The sequence below is a fragment of the Garra rufa genome, chromosome 8, assembly GCF_049309525.1.
Source record: "Garra rufa chromosome 8, GarRuf1.0, whole genome shotgun sequence".
NCBI classification, from domain to species: Eukaryota; Metazoa; Chordata; class Actinopteri; order Cypriniformes; family Cyprinidae; genus Garra; species Garra rufa.
The window spans coordinates 21,135,191-21,148,979 of NC_133368.1; the positions used below are offsets into that span (position 1 = coordinate 21,135,191).

General features: G+C 34.8%; 1 protein-coding gene and 1 pseudogene across 1 annotated transcript; both read left to right on the plus strand.

Moving 5' to 3' along the window:
• Positions 1 to 1,356, plus strand: part of LOC141340111 (potassium/sodium hyperpolarization-activated cyclic nucleotide-gated channel 2-like) — a 72,305-nt pseudogene extending 70,949 nt beyond the window's left edge.
• A 4,223-nt stretch (positions 1,357 to 5,579) lies between these two features.
• On the plus strand, positions 5,580 to 12,251 carry ska3 (spindle and kinetochore associated complex subunit 3). The gene is made up of 12 exons (XM_073846286.1): positions 5,580 to 5,683; positions 5,885 to 6,019; positions 7,033 to 7,094; positions 7,173 to 7,338; positions 7,488 to 7,932; positions 9,233 to 9,312; positions 9,520 to 9,710; positions 9,863 to 10,048; positions 10,185 to 10,385; positions 10,468 to 11,748; positions 11,832 to 11,875; positions 12,061 to 12,251. The coding sequence occupies exons 2-10, from the start codon at positions 5,911 to 5,913 to the stop codon at positions 10,489 to 10,491; spliced, it is 1,464 nt and encodes a 487-aa protein (XP_073702387.1). The 5' UTR covers positions 5,580 to 5,683; positions 5,885 to 5,910; the 3' UTR covers positions 10,492 to 11,748; positions 11,832 to 11,875; positions 12,061 to 12,251.
• The last annotated feature ends 1,538 nt before the right edge of the window (positions 12,252 to 13,789 follow it).

The following is a 13,789-nucleotide window of genomic DNA, read 5'->3' on the forward strand; positions in this document are numbered from 1 at the left end:
GAAGTGGGTGTCTTCATCTCTCAGAGAGGTACTGCTCACTGTTGGAATTGCTAGATAGTCACAGAAATGATTATTATCATTAAGTGTTTTTTAAACTAAAGAATGTTGATATGGATTTGTTAGGACATTCTGATGACCATGTGCTCGGCCCATGTGAGAAAAGTTCCCTTTTTCCGGAACTGTGATATAAACTTCATCAATGCCATTCTTCTGGAGCTGCAGTATGAGGTCTTACAAGAGGGTGACATCATCATCCGCCAGAACACTCCTGGTGACCGCATGTTCTTCATCGAGCACGGCCAGGTCCTTGTGGGAGAATGAGTTTTTCCAGAGGGAACTGTGTGATGGAGACTGCTTTGGAGGTTTGACTTGAGTCACGTTGCTTTGTCAATGCAGTGTTTGTTTAGACCAGTGGTTCTCAACTCCAGTCCTCGGGGCCCACTGCTCTGTACATTTTGTATATTTCTGAATCTGACACACTCAGTTCAGTTCATGGATCTTTCTCCTAATGAGCTGATGATCTGAATCAGGTGTGTTAAATAAAGGAGGCATACAAAATGTGCAGAGCAGTGGGCCCTGAGGACTGGAGTTGAGAATCACTGGTTTAGACTATGTGCAGCAGGCTGTATTGTTTGTAATGCTCATGTCTTGAAACAACTTATTAGGCAGCTGTTTTAAAGGGATAGTTCACCCCAAAACGCTGTCATCATTTACTCACCCTCAGTATGCTCCAAACCTGTTTGAGTTTCTTTCTTCTGTTGAACACAGAAGAAAATATTTTGAAGAATGTTGGTAACTCTGTTTATGGTTGTCATTGACTTCCATAGTATGGAAAGTCAATGGCTGACAGAATTTTCATTTTTGGATGAGCTATCCCTTTAAATAATGATTCTCCTTCTCTTTTCCAGAGTCATGTCTCCTAACAAGAGGAAGGCATTTGGCCACAGTACAAGCTCTGACTATCTGTCAGCTGTTTTCCTTGTCGGTGGACTCCTTTCATGCTGTTCTGAAGGACTATCCAGACATCAGGAAGGATCTGGACACATTTCAACAGGATAAAGAGATTTTATTATGTTGAGAAAGCAAGTGTTAGCTCGATCAAAGCTCTATTTGAAATAGAGATGTTTTGTTACGTTCTAAATGTCTTTACTAGCATTTTTTGGATGATAAAATATACATTTATTTAAAAAAAAATCTAACTGACCCCAGACATTTGAATGGTAGTGTTTATTACATACAGTCTAAAGATATGTTAGGTAAATCTTTTTTAGAAATACAACACACTACCCAATAGAGGGTTTGTACTTACATCACGTATTGGCGATACTCAGATGTAAACAACAGCACTGAATATGTTGTTCTGCTGATTTATGCTGTCTAACCATGGAAAAACAATGTAGATGCTGCTAAATCATACAGAGAAAGGCCACAATATTTTGACAAACCAAAGTTAATAGGTGGTAAAGATATGTATGAGCAGTATTAATTATGATATTAGCCTAATATTTCACCTACCTCACTGGAAATGATAAGAACAGACACAAATGTTGTCAAGATTCTTTACCTGGAAATCCTGGTTAAGTTTGGCCAACCACAAATGGCTTTTGTTCCCCCAGACAGTTTTTTGCACTCTTCTCCTTGATTTGTTATAACTTTTGGCAGTCTACAGTACTCCAATATTTTTCTCGCTCCAGGCCGATTAATACATCCCAAAACATGATAATAATTGGCCATTTTCAGCAGCAATAATCAGCAAAATATGTGAGTTTCGTTCGGCTCACGTTACGTTGAGTGCCGCCAATATGGTCGATTGATGACGCATCATGAAAACACTCTATTATTAAGGATTATTATTAAGGATTCAAGTGCTTAATGCATTCTGATCTCTATTTTAATTGGTAGATGGCTACACTTGCATCAAGCCCCTCCTGCAGCTTCTTCAGCATGCACCTTGCCAGATTTGCCAGCTTTGCTATTCTTGGATCTTCCACTATATTGGCATAGATTTCCAGAAGCGGTTTTGGAATATTCTGTCCCAGCTGGTGGATGTGGGCTTAAGGATCCCCTTGTTCTACACCGTCAGAAAATATACTTTGCAAAGCAAATAAAGTGCGACTTGGCAACCCCATTGGAAAGGGATTCCTCTGAGAATACTGACTGAATGATTTTAGACTGTTTGTAGGCCACCTTCTACATCTCCTCTACTCCCTTCTGGCCTTCGCTGCTATACTACTTTCCAAGTGCCCGCAGGAGGATACACTATCACAGCTCAGCGTAACTAGTCACATAATGTTTTTAGTATCTCTGCTGCTTGCTCTTCTAGTAGGTTTTTGCTTATCTGCACCTCCAGGATCTGCCACGTTACGTCTTCCTCTGTCTTCCTCAGTCTTCCTCTAAAGTATCCAGAACAGCACCCACCGGTGGCCTTCATTTTCCTGTAGAGGGCATTCATTTTATCAGACTAGGTCCTCGCTGTATAGTAGGTGTCTCAGAGAAGCCTTGATTCAATATTTTGGCTAATTTGTTAATGCTTTGAACTACTAATAAAGTGTGCTGAGCTCATTCTTACGTTAAATATGTGACGCTGGACCACAAAACCAGTCATAGGTGGCCGAGAGAGCTCAACGCGCTGCAACAAAACACATGCAAACAGAAAAAAACGACAACAAATAAAAAAAAAACATCTTCATCAGTTTGCTCCGTGCTATTTGCAGCGCTTTTTTTTTGTGTTTGCAGCGCTTTTTTTGTGTTTGCAGCGTTTCCGTATTTGTGTTTGCATTGCGAGGATTTGCAGCGCCTGTGTTGTCAAACTGAAGAAGATGTTTTTTTTTAAATTTGTTGTCATTTTTTTTCTGTTTGCATGTGTTTTCTTAAGTTGCAGCGTGTTGAGCTCTCTCGGCCACCGTAATATTGCCTTTAAAGTTGTCCAAATGAAGTTTTAGCAATGAATATTACAAAATTACAAAAATTAAGTTTTGATATATTTACGGTAGGAAATTTACAAAATATCTTCATGAAACATGATCTTTATATAACAATGATTTTTGGCACAAAAGAAAAATAAATAATTTTGACACATACAATTATTTTTGGCAATTGCTACAAATATACCTGTGCTACTTAAGACTGGTTTTGTAGTCCAGTGTCACATTTGTTACTTAATTTAAAAAAGTCTTTAAAGGTTTTAAAGACCTGATGGATGGATGAGATTCGAATAATTTTGTGGTCTAGGCTCACATATGTCCTACAAAAGTAAGCAGATTATTCCCAAAAATCAGCACAGAGGATGTGCAAATTCTGTTGGGGCTTAGAATTAAACACACATATTTTACATAAAAAAAATATTTTTAGGTGAAAAAATGGTCAAATTTGCAGTTTCATAAAATGATCCAAAGAATGTAGAGAAAATTGTAACTGTTTAAAAAGGTCAAATGTTTATTAAATGCATATTTTAAAAAGATGTTAATAAAAAAAATCCTGAATAAACAGGGAAGTTTGTTCTTGTTTTTTCTCCTAAAAATTAAAAAAATGAAGATCACATTATATTTTTACTTCTCTCAATACAATTATTTTTACTATTTGAAATAACCGTTTTAATATATTTTAAAATGTAATTTTATTCCTGTGATCAAAGCTAGATTTCATCATTACTCCAGTATTCAGTATCACATGATCCTTCAGAAAAAAACACATAATAATTAGTATTATATTAATATATAAAACAGTACATTTTTAACAGGATAAGAATGATGAATAAAAATATCCAAATATGTTCTTCTGAAATTTCTATTCATCAAAGAAACCTGAAAACATTCTACTAAGCTGTTTTCAACATAATAATAATAATAATAATAATAATAATAAATGTTTTTGGAGCAGCAAATCAGAATATTAGAATGGTTTCTGAAGGATAGTGTGACTGGAATAATTATGCTAAAAATTAAGCTTTGAAATTACAGGAATACATTACATTTTAAAATATATTCAAATAGAAAACAATTATTTTAAATAGTAAAAAATATTTCACATTTTACTGTTTTTGCTGTACTTTGTATCAAACAGGCTTGGTGAGCAGAAAAGACTTTAAAAAAAACATTAAAAATCTTACTGTTCCAAAACTTTTGACTGGTAGTGTATGTGGCCATGTTGAAATCAGGCCTATGAATAAATAGTGATCAATTTGGCAATAGTGTTTCCCCTTGTCCAAGTTAATACACATTCAGAAATGAGTTAATTCACATTCTCTTCAAGAGAAATTTTCATTAGTCATATATGTTGGCAAACTCAGATTTAGAGCAACAAAAAAGGCCAATCAAAGTTTGTAAAAAGGTGCTTAAACACTGTCTGTACTCTGTCATGGACATAAAAACATGAATTAATACATTATTTTTTAAAACATGACTCAGTTTCCCTGAGTTTTCCCACAGTAAAATGATGTATAATAACATTTAATACATTTTCAATGTGTGTGTAGATGTTTTAATGTTCAGTCCTTTAATTTAAACACTATTTATTTCAGGTGCTAACCTTTTTAAATGAATGGAAACTTTCAGTTCATTTAGTTGGAATGGAAAACATAAATTAAAAGAAATCTGTACCACTGATTTTTAAAGTGTCCAGAAACTAAACGAAGCATACAGAACACTGAGGAGATATCCTGTCACGACTATTGTGCTTATGTAGGGGGACATAAAAGCAGCAGTAGCCTGTCTGAAGTTCCTGTATTTAAAATCTGGAACACTTTAAAGAATGAATCGAATGAAATGGTTTGTGCTTCTAGTATTAACCGAGGAGGTCACTGGTCACACAATAATAAATGTGACCCTGGACCTTAAAACCAATCTTAAGCAGCATGTGTATATTAGGATATAAGGATATTAAGTAAAGATCATGTTCCATGGATGGGCCTATATTTGATACATTTTCTACCGTAAATATATCAAAGCTTAATTTTTTATTAGTAATATGCATGACTAAGAACTTCATTTAGACAACTTACAAGGCGATTTTCTTAGTATTTGGATTTTTTTTTTTTTTGCACCCTCAGATTCCAGATTTTCAAATAGTTGTATCTCGGCCAAATTTGGTCTTCTCTTAACAAACCACAAGTCAATGGAAAGAGATGACATATAAATCTCAATTTAAAAAAAATGACCTTATGACTGTTTTTGTGGTCCAGGGTCACAAATCATAAATAACATGACACAAAACACAAAAATCAATTACTGTAATTAAGGAATTTTTCAAAAAACACTACATGTATTGATTTGTTTGTTTTTGGGTAATATTTTCACTTATGTTTATAGAAACATAAACACCTGAGAGTAAACACTTTAACTTCACACCGGAATAAAATAGATGAAAATAGATGAAACCATTTCCTTTTTCGGAAAACTGCTCGACATAAATGTTAAACCGCTTCGATGTTGACTGTAATTAGCTTCTTACAAGGACTGGAAAACCTCTGAGGACGAAATGGCTGCATGGAACGACTAGGTGGCAGTAATGAGCCTCACTGTGTTTGAATGTGCGTCACGTCTACGAGTCACGCAAAACGAACCCGGATGTTAATCCGCCATAAAAGTCGAAAGAAGAACCCGGATGTGCCGCGAAATTTGAAACGAGTTTAGAGATATTTATATGTCGTTTTCTGAATCTAATTTATAAAACCACTGAAACTTTGGTAAGGTATTATGCGATTTTATGCTGAACTGAATGTGTACCTTCCTTGTTTTTTTGCTATTGTGATACGCTTTAGCCGGACAGTACAAAACTGTTACAACTGATTGTTTATGGCTGTAGAAAATTATGTTGTTTATGTAATAATGTAATTAGTCAAATATTAGATTTTTGTATGATCACTAATGACTGACTGTCATTTCAGCCTGTAAAACCGGAGGGACATTGAACATGAATCCTTCAGAGCGTTTCTTTGCAAAGCTGCGGAAACTCACTGTTTATTTGGAGACTGAAAGTAATAATCTCCTGCATACAATTCAGAACCCCCCAGATGAAGATGGTAAGTTGTCAGCAAAAGGTTTATAGTTACTAACGTTACACTACCAGCCACAAGTTTTTGAACAGTAAGATTTTTAATGTTTTTTATAAGGAATCCTTTTCTAGTCACCAAGCCTGCATGTATTTGATCCAAAGTAAGTTACAGCAAAAACAGTAAAATTGTAAAATATTTTTACTATTTAAAATAACTGATTTTATGTATATATATTTTAAAATGGAACTTATTCTTATGATTTTTAGCATCATTACTCCAGTCACATGATCCTTCAGAAATCGTTTTAATATTCTGATTTGCTGCTTAAAAAAACAAACATTTATTATTATTATTATTATCATTATGTTGAAAACAGCTGTTTCATGTTTCAAAAACCGCATTTATCTGAAATAGAAATCTTTTGTAACATAAATGTCTTTATCATCACTTTTGATCAATTTAAAACGTTCTTGCTAAATAAATGTATTAATTTCTATAAGCCCCCCACCTCCCCAAAAATTACATTTACTCCAAGCTTTTAAATGGTATAGTGTATAATGTTACAAAAGCTTTATTTTTTTTTAGATAAATGCAGATTTTTCCATCTTTCTATCCATCAAAGAATCCTAAAAAAATGTACTCAACTGTTTGAAATATTGATGATAATAATAATAATAATAATAAAAAATGTTTCTTGAACAGCAAATCAGCGTATTAGAATGATTTCTGAAGGATTATGTGACACTGAAGACTGGAGTAATGATGCTGAAAATTTAGCTTTGATCACATGAATAAATTACATTTTAAAATATATTCAAATAGAAAGCAGTTATTTTACATAGTAAAAATATTTCACAGTATTACTGCTTTTACTGTATTTTGGATCAATTAAAGGCAGGCTTGGTGAGCAAAAAAGACTTTGTTTAAAAAAAAAACATTTAAAATCCTACTGTTCAAAAACTTTTGACAGGTAGTGTATTAAAATGATCAGGTCATAATTATGCATCTATTGACTGGTATATGTGATCTGTGTTATTCAGAGGATGAAGAGAATGGGGCTCAAGCACTGTACCAGCTGCACTCTGAAGTCAGAGCACTGAAGGTATGTGTATATAGTTATGGTTTATAATTTCTCTTTAGTTTTAAATATGGGCTATATTTAACACAAAATCATGTGCAGCGACAAGTTCAAGATCAGGTGGCTACACATGATTCAACTGAGCTAAGGAACTTCATAAGAAGATGCTTAGTGCTGAAGCAGAGAACCACAGAAGACATTGACAGGCTGAAGAAACACTATGAAAAGTATGGCTACAGGCCACGAACAGCAAGGCAGGGAAAAACAGGTAAATGTTTATTAATGTTAACTGCCTCTGCTGGACTTTTGTATTGGCTTTTGTATTTATTGTTTCTAGTTGATGATTAAAATAGAATTTAGGCTTCGCTACGATTCGTGTTTAATGGAAATGTTTTTTTTATGCGCTTACTATTCTAGAGATGAATGTTAGAAAAGAGTCTGAAGAGCAAACGGAGAGAGATTCCAAAATGCTGGATGGAGCAGAAGAAGATGAAGTGATTGCACAAGGCATTTGTGAAGAGGCTCAGCAGTCCGAGACACCGGAGGAGATACAACCACCCGTTGACCAGCTGCGCACCCCAAAGCTCTCAGATTTTGGTTTGTCTGCACTCCAGATTCAAAGAGTGCTTGGTGAAACAGAGCCCCCCAGTTCTGCTCCTGCCCCAGCGGTGGCTCTGTCACCACCACCATTTGTCATGAACATGCATCCACCGCAGCCAAAGACACCTAAGTGCTCGCTCCGTATGGAGGAGGATGCTCCGACCCCACGATTAGAGGACTTTGGCATCTCTGAGTATACCATGTGCTGGAACAATGACTTTACCATGGATTTGTTCAACAAGAAACCACAAAAGACCAGCAGGTATGCTGCATACTATGTCTGGGTGTAAATATCACATCACAAGCATGCTGAATATGTCACTTTCCAAACGTGCTTTAAATTTTTAGGTCACAAAAATTTTGCAGCTTATGCAAAACAGCATTGTTAAATTTACATCTTTAGCAGTAAGAGACTTTACTATTGACATTTTGCACTTTTTTTTAAAAGTGAAATTACAATAGTTACATCTCATTAATGTGATTTAGTGTGATGTAATCTAACAGATTTCTGCATGAAAATCTTCTAAACTCACCAAGACTGAATTTATTTGATCAAAGATGCACTACCAGTCAAAAGTTTTTGAACAGTAAGATAATGTTTTTTTAAAGAAGTCTCTTCTGCTCTCCAAACATGCATTTATTTGATCCAAAGTACAGCAAAAACAGTAAAATCGTTTTAATTTTAGTAAAATGTTTATTATTTAAAATAACTGCTTTCAGTTTGAATATATTTTAAAATGTAATTTATTCCTGTGATTTATAAAGCTGATTTTTTTTTTTTTTTTACATTATACACAATACCATTCAAAAGCTTGGAGTCAGTATAATTTTTGGGAAAGAAATTATAGAAATTGATACTTTTATTTAGCAAGGATGCTTTAAATTGATCAAAGGTGAAGATAAAGGCATGTATAATGTTACAAAAGATTTATATTTCAGATAAATGCTGTTCTTCTGAACTTTCTATTCATCAAAGAAACCTGAAAAATTCTAATGCTAAAAATTCAGCTTTTAAATCACAGGAATACATTTATTTTTAAATATATTTAAATAGAAAACAGTCGTTTTAAATAGTAAAAATATTTCAAAATTTTACTGTTTTGGATTAAATAAATGCAGGTGAGCAGAAGAGAGTTCTTTAAAAAACATTTAAAATCTTACTGTTCAAAAACTTTTGACTGGTAGTGTATGTGAAAACCGTAATATTGTGAGTTTATTATAATTGATTAATTTATTAAATTAGTACATTGATGCAAAGCTGAATTTTACACCAGTTTTTTTCTTTAGTGTCACAATTCTTTAGTGAAATTTTTCTAAACAGTTGTGCAGCTTAATATTTTAGTGGAAATAGTTTTTTCAAGCCTCTTTGATGAATAGAAAGGTCAAAAGAAAATCATTTATTTTAAATAGAAAACCTTTGAACCAAAAAAATGTATTACTATAACTTTTGATCAGTTTACTGCATTTTTGCTGATTGCTAGGGTTTTTTTTGGGGGGGACATACTGTCATGTATGTATATTTGTATATATGTATATACATAATATGTCTGTGTCTTTCACAGTGAAAGGACAGAGAATGGTCAGAAACCCTCTCAAGTTTTCCCCACTTTGTCTTCTGTGGCTAACAAAGGTGTTGCCAACGGTAAATGTTTTCTTAATATTAGGAATAGTCATCAACCCGTATGTGGTTTTTTTAAATAATTGATTCTTACAATAATACCTGTAGTTCCTGTAATTCAATAAATATGTGGTTACATTTGTGTTAGCGTGTTACAAAAGAGGCATGCTTTTTTTTTTCTTCACGTTTTGCCTTTTTGATTTGCTTTACATGTTTGTTTAAATATTTCAGAGAGTCTGGAATCCCCAGAGCCTCCTGTGTTTTGCACCCCAGGATTTAAGATCGAGAAACACCGCAACCCATCCTCTCCACCATTGAAAGGAACGAATTATCTTGATTCTCCTCCTCGCCCTAATAACTGCCCTTCTACACCAGAGCTCCCTGCATTTGAAACACCTTTTGTCAGCAAGCTAACTAAAAAGGTGTGATGTGCTCCTTAACTCATTACTTTAGTTACTAACACGTACATCAACCACAAGAGACTTGACTAGTAATACATTAAACAATAATCACATATAGTACCAGTCAATATGTGTAATGGTTTCACTAATTCACTGCGATTACTGTTTCAAAGGATGACAGGCAGGAAGAAAGCAATAGACACAGGGGATCACAGGAGGGCAGCTTTCGCCTACCAGATCTCTCAAACGCAAACAAAGCTCCTTCGTCCCCAGAGATGCCAAAAATGCTGCGTTATGAGGACGAGGCCATACCTGAGATGCCGACCCTGCAGTCCCTTTTTGGAAGTTCTCTTGCTTTTGTAAGTAATCATATCATTTAATAATTGAAATATTACTATACCTTAGAATAGATGCTAAACCTAATAAACAAATTGTTGTATAGTCTCATTTATAGAGATGCAATTGATGTTTGCCCTTTTCTTCAATTCTGAATAGAAAAATGCATCTGGTGATGCTTCTCAGATGAAGATTGGGGCAGATGTGTTAGACCTGAAGCAGACCCCTGTCCCAATGCATGAAAATGGCTATAACCAGGATTGGTGCCTTGCAACTCCTAAAGTCCGAGTGAAGTTTCCTGCAGAGCCACGCACACCAGAGATGCCTGATATAAGTTCAGTCACTCAAGATATTTTAAAAGTAAGTCACTATCTTGTAATGCTGAAAACGGCAATTCTGCAAAATGGACTGTTTATTAAAAATTATAATCTTCCTGTTTTAGCTTGTGGCTCAGTGCAAGTCTTAAGCACTCACTACTGGATCCGTGCTGCTGATCTGTGGCTTTCAAAAAGTGGAACCAAGAGGAGAATGGAAGATTGTAGTTAAAACAAAGTGATCCAATTGACTTCTTTTTGATTGTAAGTGCAAACACTTTAAGGAGGCTTTAAATAATCTAAAAATCTACCTAATAAAGAAAATTATTTAAAAAAAAAATAATGGCATTGATGGTTATGAGTTTGAAAGATTTATACTAAATTAGGAAATTTACATTATTAAAACCTGTTAACCCGCATCGGGCGTGTTTAGGCGTCTCTACGTTATTAATTACCTTTGTTTTAGAAATATATTCAATCAACTATCAAAAACTATATATCAGTTGAAAGCTAAAACACTCAAGATTCATGTTCTGAGCTTGTTTTCGAAATCAAAACACCAGAGAGGAAAGGGTTAACATAAATGCTGAAGGGTCACAGCCATGTAAACCTTAAAAGTAAACAGCACTACTTCCGTTTCATTGCCTATAGCTCCGATCAGCTTCGACTTATCTTAGAAACAACAGCACACATTTCAAGGTAAGGGTTCACTGTTCAAAATGCATCCCAGTTTTTAATCCAAAACAAAGAGTAAATGGGGTAAAAACCGAAAGATCATCCTTTGTTTACATGAGCGATTCGAGTTACGGTTATCGATAACGTCCATTTTCAAAGAAATATCGATTCTAATTCGTGTTCCAGCGTTGAAATGCCATACATTTCCCATAGAATAGACTCTTCCGAGTAAAATGAGTCCTCCCCCGTCTCTCTCAGTCAATCAGAGCCCAGTCCATGACGCAAAGTCTCCGGAGAGGTACTGACTGGCTCACCGGGGTGTCACTCATGCGGTCATAAATTTTGGCTGTTTCAAGCAAGCCAATGCATAGCCAGCAAAGTTTTGATGGATGGAAGTGTTAGCCAACCACGAGGACGTTTACAACGAGTGAAAGTTTGCGTAGTTTGCGTAAGCAGGATTCAGGAATACCCAAGCGCAAAGTTAGGTTGCATTCGTGCGCTCTCGTTTACGCACGCCGCGTACATATATACGGCGTCTCTACGCTACATTGAGTGTTTGTCAGCGAACGGATTTTCTGCAAAAGCTTACATCTGAGTCTCTCCATCATAGAACGTCGACTTTATAAGAGTTTTGTGGCGTTTTTAGTGCTATTGTGTATGGTTTTTCGAATTCGTGGCGAAGAACAGCAGAAAGACGCACTGAGATGCACCCTAGCCATGGATAGCATTAGCACGTAAGTGTCAACAGCGTTCTCCGAATGTTTATATGTTATGTATTGTGATGTGTCTGATGTGTTTTGTTCATGTGCTGTTCTAGATTGTAAACATGACAACGGGGAGGAAGTGAGAGGACTTCATGAGGTATGTATGTGTTTGTTTGTACGTGCCATGTGTATGTATGAGTTTTGAGTGTGTGCGTGTGCGTGTGCGTGTGTGTGTGTGTGTGTGAGAGAGAGAGATAATACAAATATGTAAACACAGTGTTGCGGATTTGATTTGTTTTGTTTACACACTTTCTTTCTTTCTCTCTCTTTCCTGTCTTTCAGTGACTGGCATCCAGTTGGTCAGAGAACAAACATTTTTAGTGACTGCCTTGAGTCTTCCTACACTGAAAATACTATAAATAATGTATTTAGTTTTACAGTAGTTGGGTATTTGTAATAAGCAGAGAAAGACATTTACAAATGTAAACAAATGGATTCCTTGACTTTTCTTGAAATAAAAGCTCTAAATGACATTTCCCAAACTTTTCTTGAAATAAAATACATATAGTTTCTGTAAGTGAAACGTGAAAAAAATAATAATAAAAAAATAATAATAAAAAACATATATAAAAAAAATCAATACATATTACTAATTATTTCAGGAAAAATTTAGGCGTCCTTTCAAAAAAATACCATTTGGAGACTTGGTAACCAAAAAAACTACAAATGCTTTTCATAAATATTTTTTTCTTGAGTGTTTTGGTGGGCAGAGCAGTTCTGAATTGATATACATAAATGTAATGTGGTGTTTTGACTCATTTGGTCAGTTGGTTACCAGGTGTCCACTTGGGGTCTCCAAATGGCTTTTTTGAAAGGACGCCTAGACTTTTTTTAAATAAAAGCTTACAGAAACTACATTTTTTGGGAGTATCATCCTCAAATTTGAATCAAAGCATGAACAGACATTCAGCTTCATCTTTTTGGTGTTTTCAAAGCCCTATCATCCAATCCTCATCCTTTTTTCCCTAATTATATTTTATTCAAAGATATCACGAGTCACTTTCATGTATGTTTTACCTTGTTTTACTCTGTTGCTATACTAATTTTGAGTTATTTTAACTCCAGAGTAACAAAGATCAAGGTGTCTACTTTCAATCAATACCAGATTTATAAATATAGACCTTAGGGTTCAAGAGCTACAGACATTTTTATTTGGGTAAGTCGTTTTTCAGAAAATGATCAAAAATAGGGGCGCTGGTTAAGAGGTTAAAGTATACAAATGCTATTATCTAGGTCCACTAATGCAAGTAATTCTATAATGTAGTAATTCCTCTAACTCAGCTGACATAACTTTTTAAAGTCCAATTTTATTTTTTATGTAAGTCTTGAAATATAAAATTACATTTTCATATTTGATAAATATAAAATGACAGCTGTTGTCACATTTTTGTATCTGTTGTTTCAAGACTAGTTTGCAAATAAAGCAAGATGTATGAAATGCTGAAAAGCCAAACATTTGGCTCCATAATGTAAAAAATGTAGGTCACTGTTTAAGTTTAGTTAATGTCTATAAAAAAAATGAACCATTAAAGGAATAGTTCACCCAAAAATGGTCATGCCATTTTAAACCTATAAAGACCTTTGTTCATCTTCAGAACAAAAATTACGATATTTTTGAAGAAATCCGAGCGCTCTCTGACCCTCCATAGACAGCAAGGGTGCTACCACGTTCAAAGTCCAGAAAGGTACCAAGTCCATGTGACATTAGTGGTTCAACCATAATTTTATGAAGCTACGAGAGTACTTTTTGTTGCACGAAAAACAAATTTATTCAACAATTCTTCTCCTCTGCATCACCCTAGTGTTGTGGTACTATCCAAAATGGCACTAGGGTGATGCAAAGGAGAAGAATTGTTAAATAAAGTTTTTTTTTTTTTTTTTGCGCACAAAGTATTCTCATAGCTTCATAAAATTAACCACTGATGTCACATAGACTATATTGTCAATGTTCTTGGTACCTTTCTGGACCCTGAACATGGCAGGACCCTTTCTGTCTAAGCAGGGTCAGAAA

Excerpts from the sequence above, each read along its gene's own strand:
- ska3 (XM_073846286.1), top strand. The coding sequence starts at position 5,911 with ATGAATCCTTCAGAGCGTTTCTTTGCAAAGCTGCGGAAACTCACTGTT. Across the intron at positions 10,049-10,184 it reads TTGGAAGTTCTCTTGCTTTT|AAAAATGCATCTGGTGATGC; the intron begins GTAAGTAATCAT and ends AATTCTGAATAG. Across the intron at positions 10,386-10,467 it reads TCACTCAAGATATTTTAAAA|CTTGTGGCTCAGTGCAAGTC; the intron begins GTAAGTCACTAT and ends TTCCTGTTTTAG.